Below are 13,575 nucleotides of genomic sequence, written 5' to 3'. Positions count from 1 at the left end.
ATGTTTCAGCATGTTTAAGCAGAAAATTTTTATTACCACTCTTCATTGAAAAGCTTACAAAAGTTATTAGTCCATCCCCCTCCTTCAGTAACTGGGATATCAAGATTACAATGATACTGTGTTTGCCAGGAGCCACAAATTCAAAATCTTTTTTTTTTAATTTAAAAAAAATTATGTTTTTTATTTATTTCTGAGAGAGAGAGCATGAGCAGGGAAGGGGCAGAGAGAGAGGGAGACACAGAATCTGAAACAGGCTCCAGGCTCTGAGCTGTCAGCACAGAGCCTGATGCGGGGCTCGAACCCATGACCATGGGATCATGACCTGAACCGAAGTCCAACACTTAACTGACTGAGCCACCCAGGCGCCCCCACAAATTCAAAAACTTGAGGGGCCAAGTACAAAGGCAAAACCAATGAAGCAAATGAAGCAAAACATATCCAAGCATAGCCTAATATCTAACTTTTATTAATGGCCTCCAAATGGCTTTTACTAAGCAGTATTTTCTTGAAAGCTATCTTTTATTAAGTCTTGTAGTATTTGCCCCATTACATTGTATAGTATCACCCAACATCACAGTGAGATAGATATTGCTAGTACCTCCATTTTATAAATAAGAAAATGGGGGCACTAAAGGGATCAGGAGTTAGTCTGTGGTCTCACAGCCATACATAGTAGTGTCTACAGTAAATGCCATGAAGTGGGATATCAGGACATGAGCCCCTACTCACCAGTAATCTGGATTTAATAATTACAGAATGGTGAGTGGAAGTCTTTATACATATTAACTCATGTAATCCTCACCATAACTATGAAAGGTAGGTACTAATATTTATACTTGTTTCATAGATATGGAAACTGGATCACAGAAAGGTTACAACAGTTATCCAGTACTACATAGCTAGTAATTACAGAACCAGGAATTAAAGCCCAGGTGGTCTGTTTCCAGAACCCCTGCTCTTGGTACAGTTCTTAACTGGAGTGATTTTATCCCCTAGAGGACATGTTAATCTTGAGACATTTTGATTATTAACAAACAACCGTGGAAAGCAGGAGATACTGACGTATAGTAGGTAGAGGCCAGGGATGTTGTTAAATATCCTACAGTGCACAGGACAACAACAGCGTACACACAACACAGAATACATGGCCCAAAATGTCAATAGTGCCACTGATAAGAAATTCTGGTCTATGTGATTACCACTGTGCAACTATGCAAATGGAAAATAATCTATTGCCATAGATGGGGATGGACAACACATAATTTAAAGTCTTCATCTCTAAATAAATCTCTACTTTCATTTTATTTATCTCTTTCTTCTAGAACATGAACTGTAAAAATATAATCCAAATAACTGAGTACTAACAAGACATTGGTCTTTTTGCATCTTATGATGATATTCACTACTACAACTTCTCTATTAGCATATAAAAATTTTTACTATGAAGTTCAGTTTTATGAAGAGAACCTTAAACAGTCCTTTTTTTTTGGTCACTACTTATACACATTATTAAAATTCTCTCATACACTTCTTTACAACTATCTCTTTAACTGGAATTGCTCCCAATGAATCTTTCTTACCTCCTCTTTCCTTCTGACATTTAAAGTTATTTCCCACAAGTCATAGTGAAGGTGTTGGTGAAGAAGAAAAATGTGAAAGGAATCCTTTTGCCCTTAATTACTTAGCAGCTGTCTTGGCACATTGTGTTCCCTTTTCCCTTTTGCCCCTGAAGTGCCTGTTATCTCTATTAATTATTTTCAGAGTTTAGAGAAACAATATGTAATGGGTTGGACAGAGGGGGAGTTAGAGATGAGGAGCACTGACGTCACCAGAATTGGACAGCTGGCTGAGAGGGAGTGTTCTGCTAGTGAAATACAAGACAGAAAAAGATAAAGTATTTAAAAGATAATATGCTTCATGGAGGAGAGGGGAAGGGGCTTCAAAAATGGCCATTAATCCACAGCTCTCCTGTCAACAGTGGTTTATTTAAACATCTGCTAAACATCTGTAATTTTAACAAATCGGCCTCGAAGTAGCTGGAATTTTCTTTTAAAACAGATTTCTTTCTAGGGTTCAAAAAAATGTGTCTTTTAAACTTAAAAATCCAACTGACCTTCTTAATGAGCTTCTGCCCAAACTAGAACCTTCTAGATTTAAATTTTGTGTACTTTTGGTCAATGTGACTTCCTGTTTTTGAAAAGGGAAAAGAGATTAAGAAGGCTCCAAAAGCTGCTTACATTTGGGACTATTCTTTAAATATTGATTTTATGTGGGTTAAGTATAAACTAGTTAAAAACATATGGATTAAATTATCCTTAAAATATGAGTGGTTTTAAAAATTAAGGGGGAATTCTTGGCAAACTGTAATTATTTTTTGTCAAAGTGAAACTATTTCAAAAGTAGTTGTTTCCATTAAAAAAATATTCCCAATACAAATAGATTTGTTGTATCCTTCCTGGAGTTGTTCTCTTTAATTCACCAGCATTATGGAAATTGTCATAAATCTATTTTAAGAGTATACATAGTCTCAGGAACAAGAAATAAGAATTTATCTGGCAGAATTTATATTTTGGGAATTATTTTTCTATTATTTTAAAATTATATTCTTAATAATTGCTCTGGGCAGAATTTTTCTCATGCAAATCCATGTGGTAATACTTCTTTAAACCTCTTCATAAATTAGTTTCATATCACATTTAAATGAAGGTCATGTAAATTTGATTTGTTTTTTACTACAATAGATTATATAGAAATGAGATATATTTGTTATGGTTATTATCTTAGTCTACTGTGTCTGCTGTAACAAAACACCATAAACTGGATGACTTATAAACAATAAAAATTTATTCCATACAGTTCTAGAGGTTGGGATCTAAGATCAAGGCACTGGCAGATTCTGGGATCTGGTGAGAGCCTCTTTCTTAGTTCCTACATGACACTTTCTATCTGTAATGTTTTTGCCACTTCACATGGTGGAAGGACAAGATGGCTTTCTCCACTGGCCCTCTTTTTCTTTTTTTTTAAGTTTATTTATTTTGAGAGAGAGGGTGCATGTGTGAGCTGGGGAATGGCAGAGGGGGGAAAAAGAAAATCCTAAGAGAGTGCCCCGCTCTATCTCACAACCATGAGATCATGATCTGAGCCAAAATCAAGAGTCAGATACTCAAAAGACTAAGACACCCAGACACCCTATGGTGTCTTTTATACTGGCACTAATCTCATTCATGAGGATTCTACCTTAATGATCTAATCGTCTCCCAAAGAACCACATCTTAACACCGTCACCTTGGGGGTTAGGATTTCAACATATGAATTTGGAGAATTGGACACAAATATTCAGATCATAGCCATTACTCATGTTAGTGACAGTATTTTTAAGAACAAGGCTGTTATATCTATGTATGTAAGTTTAATAGGTGGGTCTCAGCTTAGGCTATAAAGAAAACTAGTCAAATTAATTATTTTACTAAATTCACATAGTTTGTCAAAATATAGAAATGTTAACCAAGATGGTTTAGCAAAATTTCTCCTTAAAGAAAACACATTAGTATTCGAAGGTGAAAGGAGGAGTAAAAACTACAGAGTAATTTGAATTTGAATCAAATGATATGCATTAGGCTCAGCCACATGATCCTTAGTTGCAACTTAGCTAATGCAACGAAGCACCAATGAACAGGTGAGAACGACTGCAGGTGAAGTTTGACATCATCCCTCTGAGAAGTGTCTAGGCATGAAATTCTTACTTGAGATCATCACTTTAATTTCTAGAAGACTATTTATATAAGGAAAAAATAAAGCACTATGTCTAACTATATGACTTTATATACCATTCTATAGTTGGCAGATTTCTCATATTTACTAAATTGTATATCCTTCCTCCTGATCTTCCCCACCTTTCTCACTAACACAAAGAATGTCACAGGTAGGTCAGCATAAGTTTTCTTTATCAAAGTAAAACAGATTTATCACATATCACATGATGGAAAGGTTAGGTGTACTGATAAGTTGAGAGATCTGTATACATCTTGGACAAGCTGTTGGAAATAAAAATCATAACTGCTATTAGTTTTGAGTACTTATCATATGTAAAAAGCTACATGAAATAGATCACATACAATTGGTATCTTTTTAATCTTGCTTGCAATCATGGAAGGCAGAAACCACTGACATGTTAAAGAGGATGGACTGGAGATAGAATTTTCATCATAAAGTGACAACCTGGGATTTGAGTACAAGGTTTTCTGCTTTTAAACAAAGTTTGTACTATATCATATTGTATATCAATTATACATGTATTTAGGTTTATACATGCATATATTTGTATTTCAACATTTGTTACTGAATATCAAAATGTGATTGTCACTAATGTGTCTCTATTCTGAATAGTACATTATCTTTCAGTTATATCACTGTGAGGCCAAAGTTAATCGAAAGAGTGCTGAACACACTTTGCATAATGTTGATTTAGCCTTCTCCATTTTTCTGAGTTATAGGTTTATATAGGGCTTTTATCTAGAAAATATCCTTAATATGTTGATATTTATCTTATTTTTTAAAATTAAATGTATCTAACAAAATCTTAATCCTTCCCAACACAATATATTTTTATGCCAGTCATATGGTTTTCCTCATAATAGATGTTGAGTACGTATGAGATTGGGCTAATAAATTTCAATCCCTCCTTTTTTTCATTATCTTTTGCAGGAACATCCCTCACTAGGCCAACTTTCTGAGAAGTTAATAGACAACAACATTAATGTCATCTTTGCAGTTCAAGGAAAACCGTTTCATTGGTATAAGGTATGTGAATTCCCAAAATATAAAAATTAAAATGTTTGGATTGGTAGTTGAAATTAAAATACTTCTTAGATTCCCAGGTAAGGATTCTGGAGTTATTGTACAGTCTGAATTTAATAATGTATTTGCTAATGTATACTGCACGGTGTCTTAAGTAAACATTTACGTATAAATTCTATATCTGTAACACCTAGAACCAAGTGTGGGCACTGGTACTTAGTGTGGTACTGACTGTGACATTAATAGAAAAGACTCTATTCAGGTAAAAAATTCCACATTCCAACTACACCTTTCATGTCTGTATTTCTGTTCCTATTCAATCTCTAGGCATATTCTTATAATAGATTAGGTTGGGGAACATCAGCTTAGTTTTCACTGGTAACAACATACCTATATTTGGTCTAGGCCATCCAGTAAAGGCACAAAAGGAGTCCCTGAAAGTGGCTGATTCATCAGACCTTTCTTATGCAAGAATAATCTTGGTATCATACACAATCCTTCAGGCCAGATGAGACTCACAAACAGAACAGATGTTTGGCAAAACCAAAAATTGCTTCTGTGACCCTGCTGTCATATTGTTTCCACAGTCTTTTAGGTCTTTTTTCCAGAGAACTCTCTTTTCTTCATTTTCATGATGTTGTGACTCCTTGATTTTCATTGCACATATCTGTTTACTGAATCTCCATCTCCTTTGTTGTCTCTGCCTCTTCTTTCACTCCCACTGTCCTTTACTTACTTCTTTTTTTAAAATTTTTTAATTTTTTTTTTTTTTTGAGAGAGAGCCAGAGCATGAGTAGGGGAAGGAAGGGCAGAGAGAGAGGGAGACACAGAATCCAAAGCCTGGAGTCTTCCAGGCTCTGAGCTGTCAGCACAGAGCCTGATATGGGGCTTGAACTCATGAGCTGTGAGATCATAACCTGAGCCAAAGTCGGACATTTAACTGACTGAGCCACCCAGGCGCCCCTACTTCTTTCTTTCTTTTTAAAAAAATTTTTTTATGTCTCTTTTTTATTTTAGAGAGAGAGAGACATCATGATTAGGGGAGAGTCAGAGAAAGAGGGAGACACAGAATCCCTACTTATTTCTTTTAATACTTCAGAAAAACTAGGGGCACCTGGGTGGCTCAGTTGGTTAAACGTCCGACTTCGGCTCAGGTCATGATCTTGCAGTTTGTGGGTCCAAGCCCCATGTTGGGATCTGTGCTGACAGCTAGCTCAAAGCCTGGAGCCTGTTTCATATTCTGTGTCTCCCTCTCTCTCTGACCCTCCCCTGCTCATGCTGTCTCTCTCTTTCTCAGAAATAAATAAAACATTAAAAAATGTTTTTTAAATACTTGAGAAAAACTGTATTTTCCTTCAGTTTCAATAAATGCTTGAATCCATTTGCATTAGCCACAAAGCTGGTATTCGCCCCACCAATTTCCCTAATACCTGACCACTATATATATCATCTGAAAGCACTACTTTCTTTAATCACTCCACTTCTTCCCTTAGAAATCTACAGTGAAACTTTAATCAATTCCCTATTTTCCCAAGTTGATATACCATGGAACCCCTTTTTAATGTGACGATCATTAATAGTCACAGAAATAGGGCTCTGGGCAAATTAAATCTCCAAACTACTTTATTAACAATAGTAACAGATTCCACTTATTGAGTTATTATTATTGTCCAGCACTGAGTTTATTAACATGAATTCATGTGATACTCATTAAAGTAAGGGAAGTATTACTAACTTAAAGCCTACTTTAAAGATGAGGAAACACATTCTGAGAGGTTATATACTTGCCCAAAGTTTCCTAGCAGCTTAAATCCTGTGCCCTTAACCTCTAAGCGTAATAGCTGAATTTCAAAGTACTGTGCAGCTTGTTACTGCTCTAGCCTCTTCCTGCTTTGCTACCGATTACTTAATACTTGCTGCTGTTATTGGCTTTAGCAGTTTCTCTCCACTCCTTTCAAAAGATTTTCATTGACTGATAAAACCATAAAACCAGGTTTACTATGAATGGAATTACGTGCAAAGTAGGCATCAGCAGGCCCCAGAAGCTGGACAGTCAGGAGGCCTGTGTATGCCCTTGCAGTCACCTACTCCGGCTGCCCAGACATACTTTTATCAGTCACCTCCATCTGGGTTGTAACAGCCTCCTAACACACGTCCCACATTCATCTTCCATCTGGCTGAAGAATGATCTATTAAATTATGGTTGTGACCACAGTTCTCCCTAGAGCAAAACAGTCCAGTGCTTCCTTCTGAAAGGATCAAGTCTTTAATGTGGCATATGAGCTCATCTCATCCCTGCTTGCCTCTGTGCACATATACTCACCAACTCACCAGGCTCGTTCTTTCCTTTGTGCCTTTGTTCTTGCAACGCATCCCCCATGCCGAAAAGTCTCTTCCCCTCATTACTTGGCTCATTCGTAGTCATCCTTTAAGATACAGCTCATGGGTCACCTCCTCCCGGTAAGAATCCTTGACAACTTTCTCTAGCCCTCAAATACTTTCTGGTATCCTTCTCCTTCAGGTCTCCCTATCTCTATTACTTCATGTGTACATTGTTTTTGAAATTGTTGTTTATATACCTAAGAAATCCTTAAGGATGGAAACTCCAAAGTGGTACATAATAGGAACACAATAAAGGTTAGATAATTGGCTCTTAAAAATCTATAAGTGATAAGTTTTTCCTATTACCTAAGATGCCAAAGTTTTAATGTCCAAGTCGTGGCTGACATATAGTAGAAACTTAAGGATACTTGTGAATGGTAAAATGAATGTATAAATGGATTTCAAGACTTTCCATAATTTGATTCCTTATAAATATGCAGCCTTCACTCCAGTCAGACTGGTTTCTTCTCTTTTCTTACTTCGTCTCAACCAGGTAAACCTTTAAGCCTTCACTAATTCTCATTTTCTTACTAGGAATACTTAGAGTTTTCTCCATAATTGTTAAGTGCCATCCATAAAGAATATCCACTCCATGAAGCCTCCATCTATGACAATGAGTCTTTTCTCCAGTCTGGGCCAACATGTCCTATAGGTCACTCCATGGAATAGTAGTTCTGCAAAATATTTATATATGTTACATGAGAAGAAGTTTTGTAATTAAAAGCTGTTGGAAATGCTGCAACAGATGCTGCTAAATTATTTCCAAATTGCAAGACTTCTCTGAACCTTAGCTTTGCAAGTGCACATTTTGAGTACCTAAGGAGAAGAAACCATATGGAGAACCTTCTAAACATACTTGCCCTCAGAACCCTTTAGATAACTATGTTCCATGGAACATGAGAGGTACTTTGGGAAATGCTGGTCTGTACTTCAATGGGTTTTTCGGTCAACATGTAATTTAGCATGCCTACAGGCTCATGCATATACACATACACACACTTCCATTTCAGGTGTATGTCTTTTGGCTGCCCTACTTGGTTGCTTACAGTTTTCTTGTATCTTATATTTTTTCATTCATGTAATGGCTCACCTTCCACTAATAACTATAAAAATGTTTGATATTTGTTGATTGCTGAACCACTGTATACTATTGTCATTATGTAAATGCTATTGGTATGTTTTCTAGGACCTTCTACCCCTCTTGCCTGGTACCATTGCTGGTGAAATAGAATCAAAAGCTGCAAACCTCAATAATTTGGTAGTAGAAGCCTATCAGGTATGTATATATTACACACAAATTTTTTCTTTTTTTTTTAATTGTTTTATTTATTTCTGAGAGAGAGAGACAGACAGCATGAACAGGGGAGGGTCAGAGAGAGAGGGAGACACAAAATCTGAAACAGCCTCCAGGCTCTGAGCTAGCTGTCAGCACAGAGTCCGACGCCAGGCTCGAACCCACAACCGTGAGATTATGAGCTGAGCCGAAGTCGGACGTTTGACTGACTGAGCCACCCAGGCGCCCCTACACACAATTTTTTTCATGTAAACTTTTAACCCCAATTTCTGTGGCAAGATACAAATTAGGGCCCTATCATCTTGAGAGAAATGGTGGACAGACAATTAAGTTAAAAATTAGGATCCTTAATTTAGGCCTGGCTCTAGTACAAACTAGCCACAAAACCTTGGGAAAGTCAGTTCAGCTTTCTGTGCCTCACTGTCTCATTGACAATAAACTCTGGTCAGGCTAAAGGCTATCTAAATTTCCTTCCAAATCAAAGGTTAAGTAAGTCCCTGAATAACAGCTATAGAATATACTTCATTACCATAAATGTCACAATTTCCTGTGTCATAAAGATCAAGAAATCCACACTATTTAAAGCAGCAACCTGTTAGGCTGAACAATCTGGGATATAGAGATTACTGAGATTACTCTGTTGGGGTTTCCTGGAGCAATCACTTGATTGTTTAATCAGCGATTTTAGCAGTTTTATCAAACTAATTTGATTAAAAGAATCAACTTAAGAGATATACTATTTTATTGAATTCACATTTGCCTGCTGTTCCCAGTCTATGAAGAGTGAGTACCAAATGCAAAGTTTTACAGAAACATCTGTTCTCTCAACATAGGTCATTCCTAGATAGAATAATTATTGTTACGATGTTGTAAATAATTTTGATTGTTACTTTAATAAAACTGAGAACCAATTACTTTCCATACATAACCTCATTTAATCCAGACAACTGATCCATAATTGGATATGGATAGTTGTACTCCCATTATGTATTACAGAACCTCAAAGAAGCTAAGCAAGCTAACCATAGGTCAAACAAGCAGAAGAAGCAGGATCAGAATCCAGCTTTCCTTAATTCTAGGCCCCAGGTCCTTCCTTCTGTGTGAAACCACCTGTTTTTCTCTTTTTCTTTTCTTTTCTATTTTTTTTTCAAACTATCCAAAGATAGGCTTTATTCTACTTTGAATTTATGGGCCATTGATAAAGTTTCACTTCCCAAATTCTCTCATTCTCTTCCTGACACAGTTGAGATGAATAATGTAAATAGTAGCCCAAGCATTATAAGAAATCTCAGGCTTCTCAAATTTTCCATGCAGCATCTGCCTTCAACTTGAGCAGAAAAGGTAAAGTCAGGAAGCAAACACATGATAGAAAATGACTTATTTAAACTTTATTCTTTTAAAAATGTTTTAAATGTTTATTTTTGAGAGAGAGACAAAGAGACAGAGAGAGAAAGAGAGCACCTGAGCAGGGAGAGGCAGAGAGAGAGGGAGACAGAGAATCCAAAATAGGCTCTGCACTGACAGCAGAGAGCTCTACACAGGGCTTTAACTCACAAACCAAGAGATCATGACTTGAGCCAAATATCAGATTCTTAACTGACTGAGCAACCCAGGTGCCCCTAAACTTTATTCTTTTAAAAGAAAAATAAATCTTGTGAGACTTTTTTTTTTTTTGCCAAGGAATTGTCCTATGACTGAAAAATACATTGGATGAAATAAGGAAGAGCATCTTCAAGAGCATCTTATTTTTATTTCTATTACAAAAAAAAAAAACATTAAGTCTGGGAGAACTTCTCATCAAGGAAAATCAAACATGTACAACTCATTCCCATCTGCAGTTTGTTCCTAGGAATAATCAGAATAAGGAAGAGATTTACAGTGTTAGAAATCACCCCAGTTTTTATAGTATGAACCCATTTATTAGTCTAAACAAGAAATACAAATTGAAAAACTTGCCTGTGTGTCAGGCTGTACCAATGGAAAGGGAAACAGCAGCATTTGGTTTTATACTCTTTATTCACTGAGGTTAGGTATCCAATACTTTAGCGAACTGCAGTTCTGATTAACCTTAAGCAGTGGGAAAATACTAGCAAATTCAACAAGACTTACTCTGGCTAACTAATCTCCTTTATGTTGGGATTCTATTATTATTTTATATATATCTATGTTTTCAAAATTCTTCTGAAGTTTTATTTTGTCTTCATAGTCCAACAGACATAATTCACAATGCATTGAAGAATAAAAATATTTCACTCTAATTTTTAAGATAACTTCACTCTAAACTTTTAAGTTTCAGGGCGCCTGGGTGGCTCAGTTGGTTAAACTTCCGACTTTGGCTCAGGTCATAATCTCGCAGTTTGTGGGTTTCAGCCCCGCGATGGGCTCTGTGCTGACAGCTCAGAGCCTGGAGCCTGCTTCAGATTCTGTGTCTCCCTCTCTCTCTGACCCTCCCCCGCTCACACGCTGTCTCTCTGAAATAAACAAACATTAAAAAAAATTAAAAAAAATAAACTTTTAAGTTTCTACATTTTCTTTGTAAGAATTTTATAAAAGTACATACAAATTTAATGTATGGTGAATGTGACCGCATTTTAATTTTGTCCTTTAAGCAGCACTGCCACTAGAATTAAGATTAAATAAAATTCATGACTATAATAATTTAAACTGAAATTAAGAAATTAAAAACAATATTGAATACAAACAGAATTATGTATCAAAAATATAAATTCTGCCTCTATATCTATTAGCTATTAAAAAGAAAACTTGTGACTAGACCCTAATTTCAAAATCTCAAAACCGGGCAAAATTTTAGATATTTGTCTTCACACATTGCTTAAGAGAAAAACATTAATGTAACAAGCTTAACTTTTTAAGAGAAAGAATTTCAGAAGAGCAAACTGGGAACACTCACTATATTAGGAATTTCCTTCTGATCTGTCAAACCATCACCCTATCAACCATTTGTAAATCCCACACCATTTGTAAACCATGACTATATCAACACTATTTGTGTACCATTAGAAGTTGCATTTGCTTTGCTAAGGAGCGTTCAAGTAAGTGATGACAATGGATGAGCTCTCTGGGAGATTTAAAAATTTGGCTGACACAATCTTCTCTAATCCAAATAAAATTTACTAATTTGAAGAAATATCTTGTTTCATAGTTACCACCATGGTCAATTATTAGTCAGTAAGCATACATCTCTTTATCAGTTGTACAGTTGAAAATGAAAGTTTACTCAAGTAAAAATGTAGAAGCCTTTGGAAAAATTGTCTTTCTTCATAGGTTGCTATTCACTCTTTCCTTAGGTATATATTTCTTTTTTCCTTCGTTTTGTTTATAAGTTAAGGATTTTTGCATGTGGTAGACTCTTTGTTTTATGATCTTCAGTATTTATTTAATGCAGCTAGAAATTTTTGGAACCAAAGATTGTGATGGAAGAAATTAGGGTGTCCTTGATACATGACAAGCATTACATAAATATTTTTGAGTAATTGTATAAATGAGTGAATGGTTTCCTGTCTAGTAAATGGTCCCGTTTCAGTATCAAGGATAAGAACAAATTTGATTGACACAAGCAAGCCCCAGGGACTTGGCAAAAATCCAAGGGCATTCTGGGAGAATTTACAGGACATTCTGGCAGGTAATTCTTAGGCCTATAGTATAGAAATGCCCTCACCAAAATATACCTTTGAATTTTGCATCAGTAAGGTGTTTTAAGTTTCAGGATAGCCTAAAGTGTTTGAAACTGAAATGTTTATGTATATATGACACATAAATATCAGAAGTGTGTTCCAGGTTTTAAACTGCTAAGATTTACTCTCTGTAATGATATATGTGTTCTTAATGTTTTTTTCAAATTTTGTCACAAAATATAAACATTGGATTTAAAATGATTATTTTTGTAACACAGTCTGAGTGAGAAATCTCTCTAAAGTGATCTAAATGCATAGTCGTGGAAATATGTGAAAAAATAGAACAATTTAAATGCATATAGTCTAATCCTTCAGTATTTCTTATGTATTTCATAACTGGGTCATTAAATGGAGACTCTATATTTATTCATCCTTTTATAGGAACAGACTCTTTGATTCAGTTAAAAATTAAATCTAGAATTATTCAATAATCTTGACTCTGTTTAGTTGTTTACATCTGAAATTTCTGTAATATACACTTTAAAAATGATATCTCTACAGAAACTCATTTCAGAAGTGAAAGTTCAGGTGGAAAACCAGGTAAAAGGCGTCTATTTTAATATTACTGCCATCTGTCCAGATGGGACCCGAAAAGCAGGCACAGACGGATGTGGAAATGTGACAAGCAATGACGAAGTATGTGGGTGTGCATTTTTCCCATTTTAAAATAAACTAAGTTGTTTGGCAAGTTTTCTCACAGAAAAATCAAACCGTTCTGGGAAGCTTTATTTACTACTGACTCCAAGGATCTTATTTATATAGTTCAAAGTAATTTTTATTGTTTCTTTCTAAAGTTCCTACTTGTTTTAACTCCATTGATATGTCTTAAACTCTAAATTGAATAAATATATATTATATTAAATACTTATTTGATGATAATAACTTTAAACTTTGGTGTCACTTTAAACTTTGGTGTCACAGCCAGTGTGTGTATAAGTAAAGTGCATCTCTTCAAACAAGTAGTGTCTACACTTACAATGATGATGATACCTACCTTTTTGGTTTCAAATCTGAAAATTCTCAGAATAAATTTGAAATTGAATGTAATAAGGCACAGAAAAGAATGACAGTGATGGAGTAGTTGATAAAGGCTATGAATTCCAAAATTTTTTGTGTTATTGTTCCAGTGCACTCATAATGATCTATGAAGAGGATGCATTTATTAAAAGCAATAAAAAAGAGGTGCCATTTAGTTAAAAAGGGATAAAATGTGAAAAACAGAGGACCCAGATTATTGCAGTGTTAAGAAACAGGACCAGAGGACACAGGAATTCTCCCAAAATGAGCACAAAAGAGGGTAAACACACAGAAACAGGCTTTTCAAGGGAATTCTTGTTAGATAAAGATTTTCGGTGAGCTACCTTGAGGCATCAGTTGCCTCATTTTTAAAGGAGCAGTTCAGACTGC

At 35.5% G+C, this 13,575-nt stretch overlaps 1 protein-coding gene across 4 annotated transcripts in view; it reads left to right on the top strand.

Annotated features, from left to right (window-relative positions):
- Positions 1-13,575, top strand: part of ITGB8 (integrin subunit beta 8) — an 81,501-nt gene that overhangs the window by 53,565 nt on the left and 14,361 nt on the right. For 3 of the 4 annotated variants that reach the window (XR_013333589.1, XM_077757655.1, XM_077757656.1), the window contains exons 7-9: positions 4,705-4,800; positions 8,366-8,455; positions 12,670-12,804. Coding sequence is in view for 3 of the 4 variants with exons in the window: in XM_077757655.1 (XP_077613781.1) it covers positions 4,705-4,800; positions 8,366-8,455; positions 12,670-12,804 (321 nt within the window). In the remaining variant the exon portion in view is untranslated. The remainder of the gene's footprint in view (positions 1-4,704; positions 4,801-8,365; positions 8,456-12,669; positions 12,805-13,575) is intronic. The other variant, XM_077757657.1, reaches the window with a different exon arrangement.

The sequence above is a fragment of the Crocuta crocuta genome, unplaced genomic scaffold (genome assembly GCF_008692635.1).
Source record: "Crocuta crocuta isolate KB4526 unplaced genomic scaffold, BGI_CrCroc_1.0 scaffold62, whole genome shotgun sequence".
Classification (NCBI taxonomy): domain Eukaryota; kingdom Metazoa; phylum Chordata; class Mammalia; order Carnivora; family Hyaenidae; genus Crocuta; species Crocuta crocuta.
The sequence above is the reverse complement of the archived record's forward strand: the minus strand, read 5'-3'. Positions and strand labels throughout refer to the sequence as shown.